The sequence below is a fragment of the Scardinius erythrophthalmus genome (genome assembly GCF_964197995.2).
Source record: "Scardinius erythrophthalmus genome assembly, chromosome: 10".
NCBI classification, from domain to species: Eukaryota; Metazoa; Chordata; class Actinopteri; order Cypriniformes; family Leuciscidae; genus Scardinius; species Scardinius erythrophthalmus.
The window spans coordinates 10,539,602-10,565,783 of NC_138230.1; the positions used below are offsets into that span (position 1 = coordinate 10,539,602).

A 26,182-nucleotide genomic window follows, 5' to 3' on the forward strand; every position below is an offset into this window, starting at 1 on the left:
GATACAAGACTCAAATAGAGTATATTTTGTCAGCTTTTTTATTTTTATGCATGCTTAGTCCTGTGTCAAATTTACTATTTAACTTTTATCATATTTAGTCAACCTTATCCTGTTTTTGTTTAGTTCTTTTTTTAGTCAACTAAACTTATGGGCATTCAAGTTTTATTCAAGGAAAACTTTTTTTTTTTTGTCACGCTGTATAATGGTTAAAATTATAATCACTTAGTCATTTTAGTTGAACTTCTGTTTGTGTTTGTGCCAAATTCTTTAGGGAGTCTATTAAAGTCTGTAGTTTTCTTATGTCTCATTAGAACTACAGAAACGCGACCCGATCTGGCAATCTTACATAGCGTGGTTATAGCAGATAAAGGACCGCAAAGCGGAGGCTGAAGTGCCTTTCACCCTGTTACGACTTGACATTATTTTAAGTTAAAAAAGGAATTATGTCTATCCTCTAAAAAACAACAACCTGGTAGCTTCAATGTGATTTCATGACATGTAATGAAAATCTGCTTATGTATTACAGGTGCTGTGAGAAAGAGCCATGTCTCCTGTGCCGCCACCGATGACGACATTACAAAACATGTAATCCGGTGGTTCAACCTGGCATCAGATAGGGGAAGCTCAAGGAGCCGGAGCCCCTGTCAGCAAACCTTGACCCAACAGTAGTGAAAAAAAATACTTTATCATTTTAGTGTAATGTTTTTCACTAAATAAAATGATGTTCTTGGTACAATTCATGGTTGATTTCATTTTTTTCTGTAATGTCTATTCAATGTATACATGAATAAAACTATTTAAAAAATTAGTAAATACATTTATAGTCTGTAATAACCTATTTTGTTATTGTTAGTTGGCTAAAAATTATTAATGTTTAATGATTCATGTTTTATTCAAAGGCACATACATTAATAACTATTCAAGCTTTTATAGAGCAGTCCAGTCTATCTAATGTTCGTCCACCATTAGATTTTAAATATATCTGTAGCTATAGTTTTGGCCAGATAATCAAGTGTGGGGAAAAAGTGGCATTGTAGACGGAATTTTATGAACGGGTCCAAAACGGACCCGGGCCGGGCATATGACTGGGTCCAAAACGGACCCGGAGCGGATATGCGGCTCATTCGCGGATCCAAAGCGAAGCCGGGGCGGATGTACCCATTTATGTACGGATACGCAAAGGGACCGCAGCGGTGTCAGACCGGATCCGCGAGCCGCCACCGCGGCGGATCCGGCGCGGTGTGCAAGTGGACGCAGTTTCGGATCCGCTTTCTGGATCCGTTCCGGAGTTCACTGTACCTCCGCGGCGGATGCGTTTCGTAGTCAGTTTGCTGTCTGGGGATGGATCGAGTGATTGTTTAGTTCTGATGGTTTTAACAGAGACGGCAGGACAAATGTTCTGTCCACTGAGGTTTAGGACACAAGATGAAACCAAAGACCCCAGAGAACGGCTTTAATGGGACCCGGAGTCTCTCCTGGGACAAAGACACAATTTTCATATTTCCATAAACAGAGTCGACAGCATCTAACGGACGAGTCATGAGAATTTCTTAAACCAATGGCTGCAGATTATGTTTATAAAGGGGTTTGGAAAGATCATTTCTGCTTTGTGATGTTTTTAATCCTCATATTTTTTGTTTCTGGACCTTTTTATGTAAAGTAGGTCTATTTGGACTTAAAATGTATGATCGTCATTAATAAAATGTCAAACCAATTATCAGCATTAAACCTTTGTATCAGACCTTAACTTTTAAAGAACTCAGTGTCTCCATCAGTCCATCTTTTCCACTGGATGTGTGTGGAAAGTCTGCAGTGAGAACCTGTAGTAATTCTTAAAACAAGCAAAAAAAAAAAAAAAAAAAAAAACCTTATCAGATATCTTATCTTTTATTGGTTTTTAAAGTGAAAACATAATTTGACTAAACCTCAAATGATATTTGAAAGTTGTTGTTTTATGTATGTAATAAATATTTTATGAAAGGAAACGACAGCAGGATCAGTTTTACTGAAGCCATTCATATGTAAAAATACATCAAACATTTAAAAACAAAGTTAAAGTATTCTTTTGAAAGCAACACAAATAAGAAGCCACCTGTTAAATCATTATTAATATGTGAATATTTCATATGAGAATTATTAAAAATGAATGGATAAAACACCAATGCATGTGCATTAAAATAGTGCAGTGTAAAATTCACTGTTTAATACAAACAACATTTTCTGTCCAGATTCTAATGATCATTACATGATTCAATCCTGTCTCGCTGAACACACACCTCACATATTTACACTCAGTGTGTGTTTTGTTCAAATGTAAGTTTCATTGAGGAATGTTGATGTTGGAGGGAATTTAAAGGCCTGATGTTAATGCAAACACATGGAAAATTACTCAAACGTAAAATCAAAACTATGCAAAAGTTCAGCAATGATGAGAACAATAAAATCTCAGGAAACTGAGTCACTTTGACATGAAACACACGTTGAGTTCAAATTATTTGAGTTTATCATTTAAACTATAAAATGCATTTACCCAATCAAATGTGTCGTTCTAGTTTAGAGATTTTTAACATAGAGATTTGGGAGAATGTAACACCAAAACTTTACATGTATAAATGATGTCAAACGTTTCATAAATGTGTTTCTATCACACAGCGCTCTGTTCTTCAGCACATCTACAGAAGCAGTTTTGAATTATTTGGCATTGCAGTTTTTGCAGAGAATCTTTGTCCCGTCGGGGAAGAATCCAGCGCCGACCAGAGACACCGAACACTCAGAACACTTAAAACACGACTGATGCCACTGACGATCCTCAAACGACACGTACTTCCCTTCTCCAAAACCTGACAAAAACATTGAGAGGAGTTTCATTTTGAGCAGCCGTTTCTAAAATCTCTATAACCACATTATCATCATTTCATATGAACATTATTTAAATTGTTTATAAACATTGATAAGGACGCACTCTAAGAAAAGTCTGTAAAAATATGACACAATGTGTTAATGAAGGAATATTCCGTATTGATGTTTCACAGGTGTTTTACCCGTATTTTGAATTCTGCATTGCATTGTGTGATTTATGGTTAATAGAAAAGTCTGTAAACTTACCTGTAAACAGAACTTTTCTGTTTTTAATGGATTTTTTTTACAGCTTTTTTTAAATGACAAAAAAAACAACATGGTTTATGCAACTTGTATGTTGTATGTTTAAGTCATGTTTTCCTTGACTACTTTTGTAATTTTTTCTATGTGTCACTTTTAGAGCTTGACAGCCCCAGTCTCCATTCACTTTCATTAAATGGAAAAGAGCAGCATGGACTTTCTGCGTAAAATCTTTTTTTGTTTTCCATAGAAGAAGTCATTGGGGTTTGGACCGAGATGAGGATGAGAAAATCAAAATAAATCTATGTATTATATATATACACACATTTTTTATATTTTAAAATCTTTTTTTTTTTTTTTTGATATGTGCTTTTTTTGTTGAATGTCATATTCGACACAATTTTATGGCTAATAGTATGATTAGTGAGAATATGAAGCTCATAATTGGAGGGGAAAAAACACCTCAATTTTATTCAAAGGTCTAAACTGAGAAAAAACATGCAATTTGTTGTTGCTGATATTTATATGCCCCATAAATTGATGAAATTCTAATTGTTTGTAATGTAAATAATTGAGATCTATATAACAGTAGAGCGTACTTCATGAAATGCATGTAAAAATCAGTCGTCACTCTATATATCCCAATAATGTCTCAGTTAGATGATATTTAAATGCTTGGTTATATGATCAAATCTCTGTAGTTTTTATTGTGGAAGGCAAAACGTATAATGAAATACAATGATGACTGAGAGATGAACAAATAAATGTGACAAATAAAAGTTGCTTCAGTCCAATAAGTGTTCATCTTTAAATATTAATAACAATATAAACGTTAATCTTAGATTTACTTAAAAAAATCAAGATTTCACAGCAAAAAGACACGTGAACCATGACCTGAAGGGGGATGTTATAGTTAAATTTACACTAAAAGGCCTTTTACTTGCTAAAAATGTATAAACTATCACTCATACAATAGATGGCATGTAGAAGAGTGTGTACAAGTTTTCAGCAAAGTTTTGATAATGTTTTAGAAATGTGCATATCAAATATGATACACTAGGCTTTATAGGGTAAAAACATAATAAACAGTGAGATATTTGATATTGATATTTGAGTTAGATATTATATTCTCATAGGTCATGACCCGGTGGATGAGAGACTCTTGAGTCCCGATGAACAAGCAGAAGTTTATTCAAACACACTCAACAGCCTCCAAACACACGACCCTGTTTATGTGACAACTGTCTCTTGTTTCTGACAGTGTTTCTGTTCTCAGCTGAAGGAACTGCTAATGAAGAGCGCTCTTGTTATAAGGACACATTAACACACACTGACCTGTGATGGGTTTGGCGCAGGCGGCACATGTTTGGGCGTACAGGTTACTGAAGCACTTCACACAGAACGGATCTTCACCCTGCGTTGTGAAAGGCTGTCCGGCCAGCTGGACTTTACAACCCGAACACAAGAAACATTCTTTATGCCAGGGCTCGTCTCTGTACGTAACGCCACCCTGAACCAAGATCTGGAAGAGACGAGACCAAACACAGTGTCATTCACTGCGTACAACTTAACGAGGTTAGCAATGAAATAAAAGCACAAAATACTCAGTTTTAGATTAATCTTCAGATGTGTGTAGTTTACACTCTTAAAAGTAAAGGTTCCAAAGGGGGGTTTCACAGTGAAAAAAATAAACTTTGCCAAAGAACATTTCAGTGAACAATTTTGAAGGCAAGACACATAAATACGGTAAAATTTTAACAATAATAAATATCACCATACTTCCTGTGTTGACTGAATACATTAAGAATTTCAAACATTTTTGTAAGTTTTTGGAAATATTATGTTTAAATATGCAAATTAGGCATTTTCTAATTAACTATGCACTCACTTGTGTTTCATTTTGTTGACATATTAGAACTGTAATGTTTGGTATGTAAGTGATACTGAACTGGAGAAAAAACTAATTTTAAGAAAGCAACCTTTAAAGAAATGAACTGTAATTGAAATCTAGAGATGCAAATAGATAAAGTACCATAAAGTAAACACTTAAAAGTGTATTCTGGATGTTTTCTTTCCACTAGTCTGAAACAACACGTTATGAAAAATCTCAAAATTGAGCAGTGCATGAAAAAACGTTGTTTTTTCCTTAAAAGTAAAAAAAAAAATTCTTTATGTGAAGAATATTTTAATTGGCTTTTTCCACCTTAAAGAACCTTTTGTCCAGTGGAAAGGTTTCATGGATGTTAAAGGTTCTTCATGGAATCATCATCCTTTATTTTTAAGAGTGCTAGTTTTCCTCTCACCTGTTTGCAGTGGGCGCAGCGTGGGGCGAATCGTCCCTCGTAACAGGACACACAGTAAAACTCGTCCTTATCTGGGATGAACGACTGTCCGCCAGGGACGTGCAGTCAGGGTAGGCAGGGTAGGCAGTGCCTCACCAAAGGAAATGTTGACATTACATTTATTAATTCCAAGAACTTTATTAATTCACCACATTATTAATTGCATTTATTTTATTCCAAATATAAATTTTTGTAACAAAAATGTTCAGGAATACACACATAATATACTAATTTTGCCATTGTTTGCTCCTAAAACCATTGTTTCATGCAGGAAATTCAAAGCCATTGAGGCAGAGGTTAGTAGTGCCTCTTCGGTCCATAGAACGTAGTTTACGTAGGTTTGCGCATGCGCAGTCAGTTCTCATGCTGTCTTGAATGATCAACATTGAGGCAGAGACCGAGCTTGCTTCATGTCACGTGACCCACTCGCTCTCGGGCTTGGCAACCGACGTCACTGCGCAGTGCATTCTGGGACGTAAACAAGAGTGCGCCGCCATTTTGTGAGGCCACATCGGGCGAGATTTAAAACAATCACTTACTACACGAAACAATGTTGAAAAGTCGATTAAAAGAACGAAATGTACTATACAGAGACAAACTTCTACCTGACGCAAGAAAACGGTACATGGAAAAGATGTCATTGATCGGAAATATGGATCCGTATGAGGTGCCTGCAAGAGAATATACTCGAGACCCCGACGATTTACCTCCTCTGACATTTCCAGATATTTTTGTTTATTTAGTCTGTGGTGTGAGTGCTTATTCCGAGGCTCAGTTTCGTAATTATAAATCTATGGAAGCCCACGTTCAGTTCACAAATGGCTGGGTTCATGACTTGGAAGCCTACAAACCGCCGAGTTGTGAAAACACTGTTGTTCGTACAAAGGTGCGTATCATCTTGCTTACCTAGTTGTGATTAGTAAAACCAGAGACAATTTATATGTAAAACTCCTGACTACCTACTATAGTGTTTTGTCCTCTGTAGAGGACATTATGTTTTAGCGATTTTTCTGAGACATTACATGTCCTGTACAGAGCACATTCAGGGCTTTTCAGAGATAAGTTACCAAATGATTGTATGTTTCACCATGACAACTGCGTGTCGGTGTGTGCGCGTAGCGCAGTTTGTAGGAGAGAATAAGCTGTTTTTGTACTTTAAAGCTGTACTGCTGACACAATGTTTTCTGACTGTAGCCTATTCAAATCCTGGTGCGCCGTCACCAGACCAATAGTGTGTGTGTGTGTGTGTGTGTGTGTGTGTGTGGCTGTCTGTGCGCGTTTGCGCATTTTGAAGGAGTGACTAAGCTGGTTGTCGGTTCGCTGACACCGCGCCGCCTCCCTCTCTTACTGTGTCCCGCACAAAACATTTGTTTGTTGTATAAGTCATAAGATAGATGTGTCCATTAATTTGATTATTAGATTTGATTGGGCATTAGCCTCACATATGACTGACTTTGCTGTATGCAGGCAGCGATGTGATGATGCCTGATATTGAACTTGGGTTGCTGAATGAATATATGAACATATATGCCACATTGATAGGTCACAGCCTACCCATGACAAGATTTCACCGCACGTTACTGCAAGTGTCCGCCGATGGGCTTCTCACAGCCGCAACAAACAAAACATTCCTCGTGCCACGAGCAGCCTCCGTACTCCAGCCGCTTAGAGCCTGAGAGATCCACATCTGTTCAAACTAACTGTACAACACTTCATTGAGCAAAGCAACATGACAAAACCATTTTAACTTCATGTAAAGACAATGCAACTACTAATGGGAGCAGGAGCTCTTCCATATTTTTTTCCCGTCTAAGCAGGAGGTACTTTCTCATTTTACACTGCAAAAAATTATAGGCTATTTTGAACATGTATTTTGGACAAATATTTCAGATTAAATATGTAAAATGATCATTAAAAAAACAAGATGAACCAAAAGCACATTACAAAATTACTGAAACTTAAAAAACAAAATAAAAAGTAAAAAATATATAAAATATAAAAATACAAGCCAATTTAAAATGTTAATAAATAGAGTATACAAATAATACTAAAATAATAGTGGGAAACTAGATTCACCTCAAAGATAGCAGAAATAAAGTGAACCACAAAACTGTCACTTTGATTTCTTGTGTTGTTTTATTTAAGAGCTAAATATGATCTCATAGTTTTTATCATTTTTATCTCGTTACATCATTGCACAGTCTGTGAATGTGCTTCTACCTGCATGTCTGCGCTGGTGTTCTTCTGAGAAACAGCCTCAGCTGTTCTTGCTCAAGCGTTGTATTGTGTTGAGGGTGGCTGATATGTCTGATAAGTAATTAGTCTTTGTAATGCAGAGACTAACTACATGTGTGATGTCACGCTACAGTCTGTCTGCTACACAACTACATTCTCACATTTGAACCTGACCTGCCCTGGATCTACTAAAGCCTCTCGAGTGGGTGTTTTGTTTCTGAGGCGTGCAAAAGCTGTGGGCTGAAAATTCCACAACGGCAGGTATTTCAATAAAATGCATCTGGAATCTGGAAATGCACAAGTTGCCGATGTAACGTACAGGTTTGGTGGGAAAACGCCAAACTGGCTCACCTGATCTCTGTATAAAGACTGAGAATGGGTGTGAAAATGAGCGGTGAGGGACTGAGACGGCGGGTCTGTTTCAAATGAGCGAGGGAGGAGAGAGCTGCCACTTTCAGTTTGTAATTTTATCCTTCTGGAACTTTCACCATCTCTTATTTCTCTCTGAAAAGCTCCAGAGAGACAGAGGTGGGCGGCGGAGTGTAATTATGGGTAATGTAACGCCCAAGTGTTGGCACCAGGCCTGGAGGCGTGTGTGTGTGTGTGTGTGTGTGTGTGAGCGTGTGTGAGCGTGGCCGCAGGGTTTTCTCTCTCAGCTGAGTGTGTCTGTAATCACACTGTCACATCTCTACTGCCGCACCCTGACGCCCAATCAAAACTCATTAACTCGGTTTCTGCTTTAGCGGGCAGAGTGAGAAACACACAAACTTCATTTTATGTCGGATTACATTGGAAAGGTTTCGTATTTGTTGTGTTGTATTATGATTGTAATCTATACAATCTGGTACAATCAATTACATGCAAGAGGCTTGTGATGATTGAGATGTTCACAGCAACAGAATACAATTTTCTGCAATTCAAATCTATAGAAAGAAATTATTTCTATATATATATTAGTGCTGAGCAACTGACTAATCGCATCCAAAATAAAAGTTTGTTTACATAATATATGTGTGTACTGTGTATATTTGTTTTGTATATATAAATACACACACATGCATGTATATATATTTAAGATTTGCTGCTCAATAAACATTTCTGATTATTATCAATGTTGAAAACAGTTGTGCTGCTTCATATTTAGGCCCATGTGGAAACTGTGATCATTTTATTCTGGATTCTTTGATGAATAGAAAGTTTCAAATAACAGCATTTATTTGAAATAGAAATGTTTTGTAATATTATAAATGTATTTACTGTCACTTTTGATCAATTTGATGTATCTTTGCTGCATAAAAGTATCAATTTCTTTCTTTAAAAAAAAAAAAGATTACTGACCCCGAACTTTTGCATGTTAGAGTATACAGTATAAATGAAACATAAGCATATGCATGTGTGTGTGTGTGTGTGTGTGTGTGTGTGTGTGTGTGTGTGTGTGTGTGTGTGTCCTGGTAAACTCTACATTATGGGGACAAAATGTCTCTACAAAGATGGCAATATACAAAATCCTTGTCCTTGTGGGGACATATACTGTAGGAAAACATATTATAAATCTTACTACTGTAAGTGATGTTTGGTGAAAATGTCAAAATCCAGAAAGTTTTTTGTAGTGAGTATATTTAATACAAATAGATTTGCAATTTGTGAACAAAGCAGGATAGAGTAAAGGAGAGAAAACAGGCAATGACTGTATAACATCAGATTGATCAGAGATGCATCAGAAGAAGGGAGACGGGTGGCATAAAATATAGTACATTATGTGATACTGTAAACTGATTACCATGGTAGAGACTGCTACATTACTGTAACTCACCCTTCATCTGTAAAGGTCAACTACAGTATACAGTCATAATGCACAGTGAAAACATTTACTGTATTGCCAGCAAACTCTTCTAGCACAAATCCTCATGACAGTTTCATAACTTCATCACAGCTTTTGATAACACACTAGATAGATACTATTACAAACATTGAGAAAACATGAGAAAAAGATTAATAAAGACTGAGAGTCAATGTTCAGAAATGACTAATTATAAATATGTCTTGAACTATGTTGTATAGCTGTGTTTTCCTGTGTTCGTAGTCAAACTCAAAAATTAGTTTATTTTTAATTATTAAAAAATGCCATTATTTTATATGAAAAAGTAAATAATTGTATTTTATTGAGAAAATATTTTAGTTTGTCTTGTATATTTGTTTGATTAGATCAGATAGCATTTAATCTGTCATATGGTCATGTTACAATGTACCCCACCTATGGGGCATGTTGTCACATTTCACTTCCATTCTTTCGGGGTATATCAAGAAAAAAGTATATACTGTATTATTAAAACAAAACCATATAATTGTACTAGACGTGTGAAATTAATGTGGGGAAAAATAAATACTCTGAACCCTAAGTAGATTTACACAAACTGAGAAAGTCAAAAGCGTTACTTTGTGCCCCGCTCTCCCCTACAGCGCACATCTATAGTTTTAACTATGCCTGATCTAAGGAAAACTTATAAGGAATTTCAGAGTATATATTGTGTAATATCTGTGTGGTATTTTATTTAAAGTTTATTTTCACATTTTGTTGCTTTTCACTGTGTAAATTACAAACTTACTGTAAACATGAATGACACCTTATATATTTATTATTTTAATCATTCCTCTGTAATAGTTAATAATTGTTAATTTTTGTGCATTATATAGTCTATTATAAAACATTTATTCCAATAAAGTAGTTTGAAGTTAAACCAGTCCTTGTATATCGCAGTGCAAGCACAGAGTCAGCGAGCAGGACACCCAGAACTCTTGCTTATATTGTCTGGTAATGCACTCCAGTTCATTTAGATAAAATACAGAACAAATAATATTGAATCAATTTGAAGAAAGGCATTAACATAATACAGAGTCATACAAGGAATTTCTTTTTAAAATATTTTAAACATATTATAAGAAGATGTTAGACAAAGATATATTTGAGTGCATTGACTTTGTCTGTAAAGAAGACTTTGTTTATGAACAACATAAATTAGTCAAACTATTTTCTCCCAATAAAAGAATAGAGGAATCATCTTGACAAAGACGCTGAGATTAATCTGATAGAAACATCAGTCATGATTCACTGAATACAGGGACAAATGTAAGTGTGTGAATACAGGAGGAGCTCTGACATCACTGTAGTTCAGAGAGATTCAGAGAAAGTGAAACTAACTTGATCAACAACAATATGGACGCCTGAAACGATCAACCTCTTTAAACTACAGAATATTTATTGATCCGTTCAAAGAGTCTTGTGGACACATCTGATCCTCACAGGTAAGAGATAGAAATATAAGAGAGATTGTGCTGAGCAGGTTTCTAATGGAAGTGTTCTGGTTTAGTAGGTTTATGTCAAACTGGAATAAGTTGAACAGAACCAGGTTTAAGCATATATAATACTCAACTACTTTAGTTGTTTACTGCACTGAAATGGTATCAGAATTGTATTAAAAGTGTGTCATTTGATTGGTTGTAAAGCAAAGTTTGGCGTTTCTGTCATTTTGTCACATGGCAGAAAGACTAAAGAAACAGGAAGTAAATGACCTGCAGATTCACTGAACACAAACCTGCTAAACTGCAGATGAAAATCACTTTTATAATAAACTAGATTAAAATTACACTTAGTCATACAAACTTGATCACACAATATGGCTGTTTATTTTGTGGAGATATATATTTGTAAGTATATGACCTACTTTGCACTTGCTGTTTGTGATCTAATCAGACCATAGTTCAGATTGTTCAGTGAGACTGACTCATTCACTGAATGTGGAGTGATTGTTTCGCTCACTATCAATGAGATTTTAACACTTTAACATACATTTTTATTAAGTGGTCATGAGATAATATGAAGTAACCCCAAATCTGACTTTTGAGGTGAGATTTTATTTAAACCTGAGTGACCAAATACATATTTCAAGAAGCAAATGGGATTAGATCGGTCTTTTCAGTCTATTGGTCATAATTTATATTGTAAAATACAATATGTTTTTAGTGTCCTAGAGGGAAAGAACAATGGCAGAATCTTCACCAACAAGAACAAAAAAAACCAGGAGACGGAGTTATGAGGATAAACGTCCATGTAAGTCAATAACCCAGAGAAAAATGAATTAGCTCAAGAATGACTTTATTCTCATGTGGTGATATTTATATTAAAAATGTACAGTTCAGGAATCAAATCAAATCACATCAACCTTTATTAATAAAGCACATTAAAACAACCGAAATGGACCAAAGTGCTGCACAGAAAAAATAAACAAAAAAACATAAAATACATACTTTATGTAAAGAATGTTATACAGATAAAACAAATCAACAGACAAAAAAACATATGAAAAAATAAACATACCAAAAAAACAGTAAAAAATAAAATAAACAAAATGTGACTGTCAGGTGTCAAAGGAGAAAAGGTTGGTTTAAGAAGTGATTTAAAACCAGAGAGTGAAGAGGCTTGTCTAATGGACAGAGGCTGATCATTCCTCAGTTTAGGAGCTGCACAGCAAAAGCACAGTCCCGTCTGAGCTTACGTGTTGTTTTGGGCACATTCAGGAGCAGTTGATCAGCTGACCTGAGAGAACGAGTGGGGGTGTAAGGGTGTAGCAGCTCCCAAATGTAGGATGGGTCAAGACCGTTTAGAGATTTAAAAGCAAATAAAATAATTTTAAATTGGATCCTAAAATGTACAGGCAGCCAGTGAAGTGAGGCTAACATGGGCAAAATGTGCTCGTGTTTATGTGTTCAGTTAAAAGATGCACTGCAGTGTTTTGTACCATGTGGAGACGGGCTACAGAAGACCCACTAACCCCCACATACAGTGCATTACAGTAATCTAGCCGAGTGGTAACAAAGGCGTGGATTAATGTCTCAAAATGTTGCCTCAGAAAAAATGGCTTTATTTTGGCCAGCTGCCTCAACTGAAAAAAGCTTGATTTAACGACTGCCCTGATCTGACTGTCGAGCTTAAGGTCAGAATCAGTTTTAACCCCTAGATTAGTGATGGTTGGCTTGGAGTCCTGGGCCAAGCCACCCAAATCAACAGGAGAGGTCTCTTGGGTGCCACCAAAAACCATCACTTCTGTCTTTTGTCCATTGAAACGTAAAAATGTAAGAGTCATCCAGGCCTTTATATTTTCAAGACACTCGAGTAGTGGTCTAACAGTGTCATTCTTTTAAGAGGCTCATGAATCTGGCTATCGTCCGCGTAACAGTGGAATGACATGCCATGCTTCCTGATGATTGAACCAAGCGGGAGCAAATAAAGAGAAAAGAGAAGAGGGCCTAAAACTGAAGGAATGTACAGTACTACTTCACATTAGGGTTCTGATCAGCTTGTCTGAGTTCATTTTGCAGTAATGACCAGCTGACTGTACATGATCTCATATATATTTGAGAAATTTGATTTCGTCAAAGTTGCTCTTTACATTCAACCAACTTCATGAGGGGAATCATGAGATTCTTTTAAAACTTTTTTCCTTCTCTATCTGCTCTAACTCATCAGTATAATAAAATCATCACCATAGTCATCATCATAATTTCAATAATTTACACAGCAGTCCTTCAAACAAAATGTCTTTAAGATCATGAGAAACTTGAATTCAGTGTTTCAAGTGTCTCCAAACTTTAGACTAGAAGTGCAGATGATTTATCTTCATCATTTCTCTCTCCAGCGATGTCTTCCTCCAGCGGTCCACTGACTGAGGAGCTTCAGTGCTCTATATGTCTGGACGTGTTCACTGATCCAGTCAGCACTCCATGTGGACACAACTTCTGCAAGACCTGTCTGAATAAGTGCTGGGACAACAGCCAGACCTGCAACTGTCCATATTGTAAAGAAACATTCAAGCACAGACCTGATCTCAAGATTAACACCACACTCCGAGAGATCGTAGATCACTGTAAAAAGAAAAGTCCTGAGAAAAAAGCTGAAGTTCTGAAAAAAGCTGAAGTTCTGTGTGACGTCTGTGGGGAAAGAAAGCTGAAAGCCCTGAAGTCGTGTCTGGTGTGTCAGAGCTCTTACTGTGAAACTCACCTGGAGCCTCATTTGAGAGTGGCAGGTTTAAAGAAACACAAACTGATCAATCCTGTGAGTAATCTGGAGGACTATATATGTCAGAAACATGAGAGACCTCTGGAGCTGTTCTGTAGAGATGATCAGACATGTGTGTGTCCGATGTGTGCTTTGAAAGACCACCAGAACCACAACACTGTTTCTTTAGAAGAGGAGAGTGAAGAGAAGAAGGTAAAAGTTACTGACAAACTGATTTTAAATGGCTCTTATCATGAGGAAACATGTTCTTTAATAGAAATGAATCAATTATAAAACATATTGTGTGTTGTTCTCTGTCTATAGACTCAACTGATGAAGACACAGAAAGACACACAGCAGAAGATCCAGGACAGAATCAAGAAGATTCAAGACGTCAAACACTCAGCAGAAGTCAGAAAAGTGAGTTTAAATTAATTTAATTTAATTAATTTTAATATCTATTATTGTATAAAAGCAATTTCACACTCCTGTTCGCTCTGCTGGTCTGAATATCGACACGTCTGTGATTTTCTGATCACTTAGTAAAGTAATAACACATCTCTCCTCAACAACACACATGATTTGAGGAATCATTCAGTGCAAATGGTGCAGAATGAGGGATTTTGAAAACCGCCTAAAAACACTGAAGTATGAGAAATAATAACACTGATTCTTCTCTTAACAAACACTGCTAATTATTAATTGATTGTCCTGGTTGAGCAGAGAAACACAGAGAAGGAGAAAGCAGCCCGTGTGGAGCTCTTCACTGATCTCATCCGCTCCATTGAGAGATGTCAGACTGAACTGCTGGAGATGATGGAGGAGCAGCAGAAAGCAGCAGAGAAACAGGAGGAAGAGCTCATTGAAGAGCTGGAGCAGGAGATCACTGAGCTAAAGATGAGAAACACTGAGCTGGAGCAGCTCTCACACACTGAAGATCACCTCCACCTCCTACAGGTCAGTCAACATCTCTCTGATCAATGATAATGCAGTATATGACACCATAACACTCCCCATGCTGAAGGATTTCTCCTCTCTCCTGCTGTAGATTTACTCATCCCTGTGCAGCTGTAGAAACACCAGGAACTGGTCTGAGATCAGTGTGAAGACTGATGAGAGTCTGGAGACTCTGAGGAGAGCTCTGACTAAACTGCAGGACTCTCTACAGGAGAAACTCACGCTAACTGGTACAGCAATATCAAATACACTGTACAGATACATATATTTATCATCTTTTAATATCAGTAATGAAGAATGAGTCTGTTAAAGCTGAAATAAGAGAAGTGTGTGATCATGTGTTTGTGTCTCATTATCATCACAGTTCTTCTTGAAGAGAGCAGGTCATATTCATCTCTAATTTCAGAAAACATGCAGTAAATTCATCTTGTACTAGAAGCTTCATCACTGTAACCAGAACCTTGAGGCTTTAGTAAATCTGTGAACACTTTTAGATGAAAAACATCTAACATTAATTATTTATTATCTATGTGTCAACAATTTTTTAATGCACATCAGATCAAATGATTTAATCATGATTTTTAAACATTTCTAAGAAAATCTAATTAATAGGCATTATGGGTTTAAGAGCTACATTTTTATTCTTTATTATATCAGGCCTAAAGCTTATACTTTATACTCGTACGTTTTTCTTCTTAAATCCCTTTTTTTTGTGCTTGTTTGCACTCCAAACATACAGTATGATGAAAAATTGAGATTAATAATATTAGACACAAAAATAACATATTGATTCTCTAAATATCAGCAGAGAGACATTGATCAGATAAAACATGATGTTGTACACAATTCTTTAAATATAACCTTAAATCTTGTCTATAATTCACACATAAACATGTCAAAGATCTGATGGTGTTTTATTGTCATTAGTCTCTACAGAACTGAAGAGGAGACAGCAGTATGCAGGTACAGTGTGCTGTCTGCACTACACTAGATTACATTCAGATACTCACAGCTTCATCACTGACCCACAGTATGATTAAACACTGATTACATATTACACACATCATCACTGAATATCCATAAGTTGTGATTTATATTCTCTGTTTTCTCAGTGGATGTGACTCTGGATCCTGATACAGCTAGTCCATATCTCATTCTGTCTGATGATGGAAAACAAGTGAGATGTGGAGACATTATACAGAAACTCCCAGACAAACCAGAGAGATTTGATACATGTGGATGTGTCCTGGGAAAGGAGGGATTCTCCTCAGGGAGATTTTATTTTGAGGTGCAGGTGAAGGGAAAGACTGAATGGGATTTAGGAGTGGCCAGAGAATCCATTAACAGGAAGGGAAAGATCACACTGAGTCCCAGTAATGGACACTGGACTGTGTGGTTGAGGAATGGGAATGAATATAAAGCCTGTGCTGATCCTCGTGTCTCTCTGTGTGTGAGAGTGAAGCCGCAGCGGGTCGGTGTGTTTGTGGATTATGAGGAGGGTCTGGTCTCCTTTTATGATGTGGAGTCCAGCTCTCATCTCTACTCTTTCACTGATCAGTCTTTCACTGGGAAACTCTATCCATTGTTTAGCCCGTGCCTTAATGATGGAGGTAAAAACTCAACTCCACTGATCATCACTCCTGTCAAACACAATAAATGAATTTACAGCCATAATATGAAATACACAGTGAAAATTATTTATATAATGAAAAATCTAAACATGTTTTGCTATTTTTTCATCATTTGTTTTTCATTATTAAAATCAATAATTTATAGCTATAATTGCAAATTATAATTAAAAATATAATGATCGTTTAACAATTTTATTTTCATCTTTTCATAATTATTCATGCCATTGTTTTCTCCCATCTCAACCTGACAAAGTGAAAGTGCCTTTTTTTTTTTTTTTTACATCAAAATAAACTAAACTATGAAAAAATGATACCATTTCAATTACAAAATGATCTGTGATAATACTGTGGTAAATCAGATGTTAATACCTCAATATATATCATAGAACTGTATGATTACCATATTCATACACAACACTAATGGGTCTTCAAAGTATACCTAAAAACACCATGACTCTAAAAAATGCTGGGTTATTTCAAATATGGACAAACCCGACCTTTGGGTTAAAAGTTCAATTAAAAAAATGAAACCAATGGTTGGGTTTCTCCATATTTGACCCAAACAACATTTTTTAGAGTGTATGATCATGGTAATATATCATGGGAGAAGAATGGCGCTGATGATATCTGATGGCGCTGATATGAAGTAGAGATACAAATATAAAACCTTATAAAAGAGTATCTTATAAAATGAAACCTTATAAAAAAAAACATTTTCCTTCTTTCAGGACAAAGTAGAGATTATTCTATTAAAGATTCTATTATAGATATATAGCTATTTATGTTTCATGTATTTTGATCTGTATGCAAATTGAGCATCTGATTTTTTACAGATAGTGAAAATATAAAATTATAGAAAGCTAGTCACATATTCTGTCCTGAGAGAAAGAGTAGAAAACTTGATCTCTTTAAAGTAAACCAGTAAAGAAACTCATACCGGTTTGGAGCGAGTAAATTATGAATTTTCATTTTTTGTGTGAACTATCCCTTTAAGATTCTCTGAGGTCTCTGTGCTACAGCATTACTGTAGGTAATGTTCACTAGGTGGCGCTATATAGTTTCAAATCAGAAAATACAGACACAAACAATGAGGTTCACACAGTCATGGAAAACCTGGAAATATCATGTTATTTAAAAATGTTCAATTTAATTTGTTTAGTGAATTGTTTCTAGTTTACTTGGTGAAAAATTGTTCTTTGTGAGTGCTATGTCTGGTAAAATATTTTGATTGTGCATCTTTAGTCCTGATAATGATTAATAATGATGCCTGCACCACTCATTAATGGATGAATATATTGGATCCACATTTTAATGCTCTGTTTGTGTATTGAGTGTGTGTTGCAGTATTTAACACATGATGGATCGAGTGATTGTTTAGTTCTGATGGTTTTAACAGAGACGGCAGGACAAATGTTCTGTCCACTGAGGTTTAGGACACAAGATGAAACCAAAGACCCCAGAGAACGGCTTTAATGGGACCCGGAGTCTCTCCTGGGACAAAGACACAATTTTCATATTTCCATAAACAGAGTCAACTGCATCTAACAGAAGAGTCATGAGAATTTCTTACAGTTTTTTACGATTGTTATGACAGATTTTTCAATACTTTTAACAATTTTCCAAAACTCTTAACACAGTTAGCACTACATCCGTCTGTGTAAGCTATACTATTAACACATTTCTTGTTGCTTTAACACAAAATGCATACAATTAACACAAATTTGAAATGCTTGAACTTCTTTTACACACAAGCTCAAACAAGACCAAAACAATGGATTTTTACTGCCAAATTTACCAATGCTTTAACACTGTATGTCAGAACAGATAACACCATGTTCTAAACCTAACCTTACAGGCTGAAGTCAAGGTAAACAGCTGCTTATATTGTGAACTGAAACACAAATATATCCCCTGTATTTTATTCTATTCTTACTGAGAAACAGCTGATTGAATTATGCAAATAATTAGAAGATGACTTTTTTTTTTTTTTTTTTCTTATTCTTCTGGTGCTTTTTCTGTTCGTATATTTTGTATTTTCACATTATTCCATTGCTAGTGAGAAACAGCTGATTGAAGTTATGCAAATATGGGACAATGTGGCATTCCACCATTCCCGTGCAGTCACAGGTGACGCCCATCAGAGGATGATGTCCATTTTCCTTGCCCCTTACTTCCCTTTCCTCAACCCCATTGAGGAGTTTTCTCATCCTGGAGATGAAAGGTTTTTGACCATAGTCCACAGGACCAAATGTCCCTCCTGTATGCAAAAGATGCTGTATACCAAGACATCACAGCTGAACACTACCAGGATAAGGCATGTTACTGTAAAAGATTCTTCCCAAGATGCCTTGCCAGGGAAGATATCAGGTGTGATGTGGATGTGAACGTGGACAAATGTAGAAGACCGGGCAGATTAGAAGATGGCCTTTTCTGTTTGTATATTTGTATTTTCACGTAATACTGTAAATGGCAGCTATATTGCCTATTTTTTTTGTTATATTGCAGAAATGTCCTGTTGCAAATAAAGCCGTTACTGCAGCAATTCTGTCTCTGTCTTCTTTTTTTCATAAACCATACATTCTATAAAGCTACTCTAAGAAGGGTCATTTATTTTGTTGTATTGAATTTCTGCTGCAAAAAACAAAAACAACAACAACAACAAAATGCATGCATTTACATTACAAACAAAACAAAAATGTAGAGAGACTTCAAAAACAAAACAAAAAAAAACTGCAGTGCAAAACACAATCTATGATCAATACAATATACTGTCTATTGTATAAGGGCAGACCTGACACATATAAAATAATGCAGTTTCTGTAATTTCAGCTGTGTTTTTTTTGTCATTGTGTTATGATTGACTAAATGTTCCTGTTGGAAGAGAACATGTGTTAGTGTTATGAATAATTATTTGATTTTGAAACATGTTTGCAGTGTTTTGGTAGACATAGTGTATTGTGTTAGTGTATTATTGTATTTTGAAAATTAGTTTTGGAGTTTAGTTTACAATGTGTGATTTTAAACATGAAATTAACCGTTTTGCCAATTGTGTGTTTTAGGTGTGTTGGTGCGTTAAGAGTTTAGGAAACTTGTTAAAAGTATTGAAAAAATTGTCATAGCGATTGTAAAAAACTGTAAAACAATAGTTACAGATATAAAGATTTGGAAAGATTATTTCTGCTTTGTGATGTTTTTAATCCTCATATTTTTGTTCTGGACCTTTTTATGTAAAGTAGGTCTATTTGTACTTTAAATTTATATGATCATCATTGATAAAGATATCAAACCAATAAGCTGCATTATCAGCATTAAACCTCAATATCACAGACCTTAACTTTTAGGGAACTCAGTGTCTCCATCAGTCCATCTTTTCCACAAAGTCTGCAGTGAGAAACCTGTAGTAATTCTTAAAACAAGCAATATTATCTTAGCCTGGTAATACCAGACTCTGCTACTTCACTTTGCTTCGTAGAGAGAGTCTGGAATAGCATAATAGAGAAGTGTTTTCTCTCTCGCGGGGGGGCGCTTGTCTGAAGTTTAAAATCATTGGTTACCCGTAAGCCAATCACATAACGTTTGGTTATGGCGTGTGTTATGCGCATGCTCAGCCGCATCTAACTTCCACTGTAAACACATGTATGATGCAAAAACTAAACCATCGAGCGAAATACCGGAGTGAACATGGCTGTGAACGACTTTTGCAGATTATGTGAAGTAAATCTACGCAAGTACGCATCCACCACGGTACAATCAGCGTCTACGTCACGGCTCTCAGCCCGCCCTCTGTTCGTTGATTGGCCCGGCTGTTTTCAGGCCGGTGGAAAACTGAAAGATACGCTGCTATCTCAGACTGACTACAGGAGCGAAATTAAATTAGCGGAAGTAGGAAGTCTGACGTAGTCAGGCTAACATTATCTGCCAATGGGGTATGAAAAATAATCTTGTTTCTGTCTGAATTCAGATTATTGTTCTTACTCCACTGGTAGATAATGTTGCTTTTTTTAAACAACAAAACACTTAATTTTGATTTATATCCCCAAAAAACAAGACATAATATCTTATCAGATATCTTATCTTTTATTTGTTTTTAAAGTGAAAACATAATTTGACTTAACCTGAAATTATATTTGAAAGTTGTTGTTTTATGTATGTAACAAATATTTTACGAAAGGAAACAACAGCAGGATCAGTTTTACTGAATCCATTCATATGTAAAAATACATCAAACATTTAAAAACAAAGTTAAAGTATTCTTTTGAAAGCAACACAAATAGGAAGCCACCTGTTAAATCATTAATATGTGAATATTTCATGTGAAAATTATTAAAATGAATGGATAAAACACTAATTCATGTGCATTATAATAGTACACTGTAAAATTCACTGTTTAATACAAACAACATTTTCTGTCCACATTCTAATGCATCATTACATGATTCAATCCTGTCTCGCTGAACACACACCTCACATATTTACACTCAGTGTGTGTTTTGTTCAGATGTAAGTTTCATTGAGGAATGTTGATGTTGAGGGAATTTAAAGGCCTGATGTTAATGCAAACACATGGAAAATTACTCAAACGTAAAATCAAAACTATGCAAAAGTACAGCAATGATGAGAACAATAAAATCATTTTGAGTCACTTTGGCATGAAACACACATTGAGTTCAAATGATTTGAGTTTATCATTTAAACTATAAAATGCATTTATCCAATCAAATGTGTCGTTCTAGTTGAGATATTTCTTAACATACAGATTTGGGAGAATGTAACACATAAACTTTCATGTATCATACATGTATAAATGATGTCAAATGTTTCATAAATGTGTGTCTATCACACAGCGCTCTGTTCTTCAGCACATCTACAGAAGCAGTTTTGAATTATTTGGCATTGCAGTTTTTGCAGAGAATCTTTGTCCCGTCGGGGAAGAATCCAGCGCCGACCAGAGACACCGAACACTCAGAACACTTAAAACACGACTGATGCCACTGACGATCCTCAAACGACACGTACTTCCCTTCTCCAAAACCTGACAAAAACATTGAGAGGAGTTTCATTTTGAGCAGCCGTTTCTAAAATCTCTATAACCACATTATCATCATTTCATATGAACATTATTTAAATTGTTTATAAACATTGATAAAGACACACTCTAAGAAAAGTCTGTAAAAATATGGAACAATGTGTAAATGAAGGAATTTTCCGTATTGATGTTTCACAGGCGTTTTACCCGTATTTTGAATTCTGCATTGCATTGTGTGATTTATGGTTAATAGAAAAGTCTGTAAACTTAACTGTAAAACAGAACTTTTCTGTTTTTTTATGGATTTTTTTACAGTGTTGTTCTGCTAAACATGATTTTACTCAATGTTGTTCCAAACTTATATTGCTTACTTCTGTGCAACAAAAGAAGTTCTTCTAGACATAATGAAAGTGAATGGAGACTGGGGCTGTTGAGCTTTATTTAAATGACAGAAAAACCCAACATGGTTTATGCAACTTGTATGTTGTATGTTTAAGTCATGTTTTGCTTGACTACTTTTGTAATTTTTTTATGTGTCACTTTTAGAGCTCGACAGCTCCAGTCTCCATTCACTTTCATTCAATGGAAAAGAGCAGCATGGACTTTCTGAGTAATATCTTCTTTTGTTTTCCATAGAAGAAGTCATTGGGGTTTGGACCGACATGAGGATGAGAAAATCAAAATAAATCTATGTATACATTTTTTAAATGGATGATTTTTTATAATTTAAAATCTTTATTTTTTTGGATATGTGCTTTTTTTGTTGAATGTCATATTCGACACAATTTTATGGCTAATAGTATGATTAGTGAGAATATGAAGCTCATAGTTGGAGGAAAAAAAAAACACCTCAATTTTATTCAAAGGTCCAAACTGAGAAAAAACATGCAATTTGTTGTTGCTGATATTTATATGCCCCATAAATTGATGAAATTCTGATTGTTTGTAAATCATTGAGATCTTTATAACAGTATAGCGGACTGCATGAAATGCATGTAAAAATCAGTTGTCACTCAATATCTCCCAATAATGTCTTAGTTAGATGATATTTAAATGCTTAGTTTTATGATCAAATCTCCGTAGTTTTTATTGTGGGAGGCAAAACGTATAATGTAAAACAATTATGACTGAGAGATGAACAAATACATGTAACAAATAAAAGTTGTTTCAGTCCAATAAGTGTTCATTTTGAAATATTAATAACAATATAAAAGTTATTCTTACATTTACTTAAAAAAAATCAAGATTTCACAGCAAAAAGACACGTGAACCATGACCTGAAGGGGGACGTTTTAGTTAAATTTACACTTTAAGGCCTTTTACTTACTAAAATGTATAAACTATCATTCATACAATAGATGGCATGTAGAATATTGTATACAAGTTTTCAGCAAAGTTTTGATAATGTTTTAGAAATGTGCATATCAAATATGATACACTAGGCTTTATAGGGTTAAAACATATAAACAGTGAGATATTTGATACTGATATTTGAGTCAGATATTATATTCTCATAGGTCATGACCCGGTGGATGAGAGACTCTCGAGTCCCCGATGAACAAGCAGAAGTTTATTCAAACACACTCAACAGCCTCCAAACACACGACCCTGTTTATGTGACAACTGTCTCTTGTTTCTGACAGTGTTTCTGTTCTCAGCTGAAGGAACTGCTAATGAAGAGCGCTCTTGTTATAAGGACACATTAACACACACTGACCTGTGATGGGTTTGTCGCAGGCGGCACATTTTTGGGCGTACAGGTTACTGAAGCACTTCACACAGAACGGATCTTCACCCTGCGTTGTGAAAGGCTGTCCGGCCAGCTGGACTTTACAACCCGAACACAAGAAACATTCTTTATGCCAGGGCTCGTCTCTGTACGTAACGCCACCCTGAACCAAGATCTGGAAGAGACGAGACCAAACACACTGTCATTCAATGAAATAAAAGTAAAAAATACTCAGTATTTAGATTGATCTTCAGATATGTGTAGTTTATACTCTTAAAAATAAAGTTTCCAAAGGGAAAAAAACTTTGCCAAAGAAACTTGAGAGAGAGGTTATAGTGCAGCATATGTCACTTTGAGTGATTTATGACCCTTAAGCCCCGCCCCCTTTTGACGTGGGAATTTTCCCACGCTTGCCCCGCCCCTTTTCCAGCAGGGGATTTTTTCCCACGCTTGCTCCGCCCCTTTTGACCGGTGGCTTTTTTTCCCACGCTTGCTCCTCCCGTATGGGCGTGAACAGAACCAGGGAAATATTATAAAATAAATAATATATTAAATTATATATTTAATATATAAAACGTTGTATAAAGTTAAAATACACATATCTTTAGTGTTCTCACACTTTTGTAAAACACATTAGTTGCACATTAAAAACTTTAAAATGTCAATGAAAAACATCTAAAACAACATTTTATGTTAAAACATACACTGTAATGAATTGCTGTAAAAATTACAGCATTATTTTACAGCAGCTGGCTGTTTTCTAATAATACAGCATATTGCTGTAAACTGCAATGCATTCTGGGGTCGCTAGGCGGTTTAATTCAAAATACAGAATATTGCTGTAAATTTCAAATCTTCTGAGGCATTTGTGATCTTCAACGGTCGTGTCGTCGACTTTCGGGTAGCGCAAGAGGAGTGCTTCACAACTCTGTGGTAAGTGACTTATTATTTCAGTTTCTTATTTTCAATGTTTGGTAACTCGTAGACTATGAAGGTAATGTTATATTCGCGGTTCATATTGGTAACCCCGGATCACACATCCTCCGACCGTGGGGCGCGAAGGAGACTTGCGCCGGGCTTCAGCAGCGCGGACGCGGTAGTATTTTACACATCTCACCCCGGCGCTACAGCGGCTATGGGCAGAAAATCTATGGGCTCCTGTGTTAAGAATTACATGCTTTAATGACAACTGTCGGTATTCACACGAGCTTCGTGTTGATTAGCACACTTCGTCGTGATTATGTTATGGTGTAAATCAAATCAAAATCAAGTCATCTGTTAAAATGGGCGCCGAAATGAAAACGCCGTTGCTAAAGCCTTGCGTCAGACTCACGGAGGATGCGTGTCATATAAATTATAAATGATGCTGTAATAAGTTACCAGGTTTGTTGCACGTTTAATATGCCGGTGTAAAAATCCATAGTTGGCTTACATTTCAGTACGAAATGTGTTTTTTAGCTGTAGCCTACTCTGTGTGTGAAATTTGCTTATTGTTTGTTTGTAATGCCGTTTTTAACTTTATTTAAAAGACAGAGTTCCTGCATTCTGAATACTAAATTATAGTTTAAATGTAAAAAAACGAAAAATAAAAATGGTATAGTTAAAATAACTATTGTCACATGTTGTATTGTTTTAGGAGACACACACAAGTGGGCACTGGAAGGCCAAGTTGTGTGTGTGAGGAGGGCTTTCAGCCCAGCTTCCTGTCTGGCCTTCCCATACTGTTCACAGCATATTACATATTCAATCAGGAGGAGGCAGTACCTTGGAGTTCATTCAAAGGTAATGATTGAATTCTTAACAACCTCAGTACCTGCATTTTACACATTTATTCAATATCAGAACTTGCCTTTTCTGTTGAGGCCTTTAAAGGGATAGTTCGGCCAAAAATTATATTAAACCCATGATTTACTCACCCTCAAGCCGTTCGAGATGCATATGTCAATCATTTTTCAGACGAACACATTTTCAGTTATTTTAGAAAATGTCTTAGATCTTTCAGTGGTTATAATGTGAAGTTATGGGGTCCACTCCTTCAAGCCAGTTATTTTCATTTATAAAGTTTTAAATATGTATATTTTTACGACAAAACCGCACGGATTACCCTCAGAAGGCCTTCGTTTATCCCCCTGGAGCCGGATGGGTTACTTTTGTGAAGGATGCATGCACATTTTTGGGACTTGAAGGAGGTGGATCCCATAACTTGACATTATAACCACTGAAAGATCTAAGACATTTTCTAAAATAACTGAAAATGTGTTAGTCTGAAAAATTATTGACATATGCATCTTGAACGGCTTGAGGGTGAGTAAATCATGGGTTTAATATCAATTTTGGCCGAACTATCCCTTTAACACAATGTTTCTCAACTCGAGAAGAGAGAATTTTTAGGGCGAATGATTTAGATGTCTCCATCTTTATCAATTTAGCAAGCTAATGAGTTAAATCAGGTGTTTTAATTAGTGGACATATAAAACTTCCTTCCTGGGAGGTCCTCATGACTGGAGTTGAGAAACACTGCTCTATGGTCCAATTTCAAAAACATGATTACAAGCCTCAAAAACTTAAAACCAATCTTAATTACATATTGTCTGTTTCCTGACCCTTTAGGCGCTTTGTATGTATTAATCCGGAAAGAGGAACAAAGAAATCAAGAGAAAAATTGCCATCTAAAACAACAGGGCAAATGGTACAGAAGAAACAGGTTGCAGTGAACCCACATGTTGCCACTCTGCCCAGCAAAGTGATGGATTAACAGTGGAATTTCTGAAATGTAAGTAGTACACACACACACAGATCTATTTTCCCTTTAATTGTAACCTTTTAATATTCTCTATCTGTCTCTAAAGCCCTTTTCACACAGTGCGATGTTCCCGGGAAATTGCCAGAATGCCTTCTGTGTGAACGCAAACACGACCTGGGACTGATGCCGGGATCGATGCCGGGTTGGGGACCTAGTAACATTGCCGTGTTCAGTCCCGGAACGTGCGCTATGTGAACAAAAGCCGTAATAATGCCGTGTTGTAGTGAAGACGCTGAAGCCGGGATTGTTCGCCAGCTGTGAAACGGTACGTAATGCGCAAGTTTATGATTGAATCAGAGAAAAAAATG

General features: G+C 36.0%; 3 protein-coding genes across 5 annotated transcripts; 1 reads left to right on the forward strand and 2 right to left on the reverse strand.

The window, feature by feature from the left end:
• Positions 1-1,899: 1,899 nt before the first annotated feature.
• On the reverse strand, positions 1,900-7,128 carry LOC308697319 (four and a half LIM domains protein 3-like; the record flags this gene model as incomplete). The annotated part of the gene is made up of 4 exons (XM_081376502.1): positions 1,900-2,840; positions 4,435-4,621; positions 5,403-5,486; positions 7,051-7,128. The coding sequence occupies 4 exons, from the start codon at positions 7,126-7,128 to the stop codon at positions 2,692-2,694; spliced, it is 498 nt and encodes a 165-aa protein (XP_081232628.1). The 3' UTR covers positions 1,900-2,691.
• A 3,703-nt stretch (positions 7,129-10,831) lies between these two features.
• On the forward strand, positions 10,832-18,850 carry LOC308697441 (E3 ubiquitin-protein ligase TRIM39-like). Of its 3 annotated transcripts, none has more exons than XM_081376675.1 (8): positions 10,832-10,979; positions 11,698-11,784; positions 13,370-13,941; positions 14,053-14,148; positions 14,452-14,685; positions 14,777-14,915; positions 15,613-15,648; positions 15,798-18,850. In XM_081376675.1, the coding sequence occupies exons 2-8, from the start codon at positions 11,718-11,720 to the stop codon at positions 16,343-16,345; spliced, it is 1,692 nt and encodes a 563-aa protein (XP_081232801.1). In that variant the 5' UTR covers positions 10,832-10,979; positions 11,698-11,717; the 3' UTR covers positions 16,346-18,850. The 3 variants fall into 3 exon arrangements, with proteins under 3 accessions (XP_081232801.1, XP_081232800.1, XP_081232802.1); XM_081376674.1 differs by having other exon boundaries at positions 10,841-10,979; positions 11,706-11,784; XM_081376676.1 differs by lacking the exon at positions 11,698-11,784 and having other exon boundaries at positions 10,848-10,979.
• A 2,233-nt stretch (positions 18,851-21,083) lies between these two features.
• On the reverse strand, positions 21,084-24,890 carry LOC308697320 (four and a half LIM domains protein 3-like; the record flags this gene model as incomplete). Its single annotated transcript, XM_081376503.1, has 3 exons — positions 21,084-21,348; positions 23,060-23,246; positions 24,885-24,890. The coding sequence occupies 3 exons, from the start codon at positions 24,888-24,890 to the stop codon at positions 21,200-21,202; spliced, it is 342 nt and encodes a 113-aa protein (XP_081232629.1). The 3' UTR covers positions 21,084-21,199.
• Positions 24,891-26,182: the final 1,292 nt, after the last annotated feature.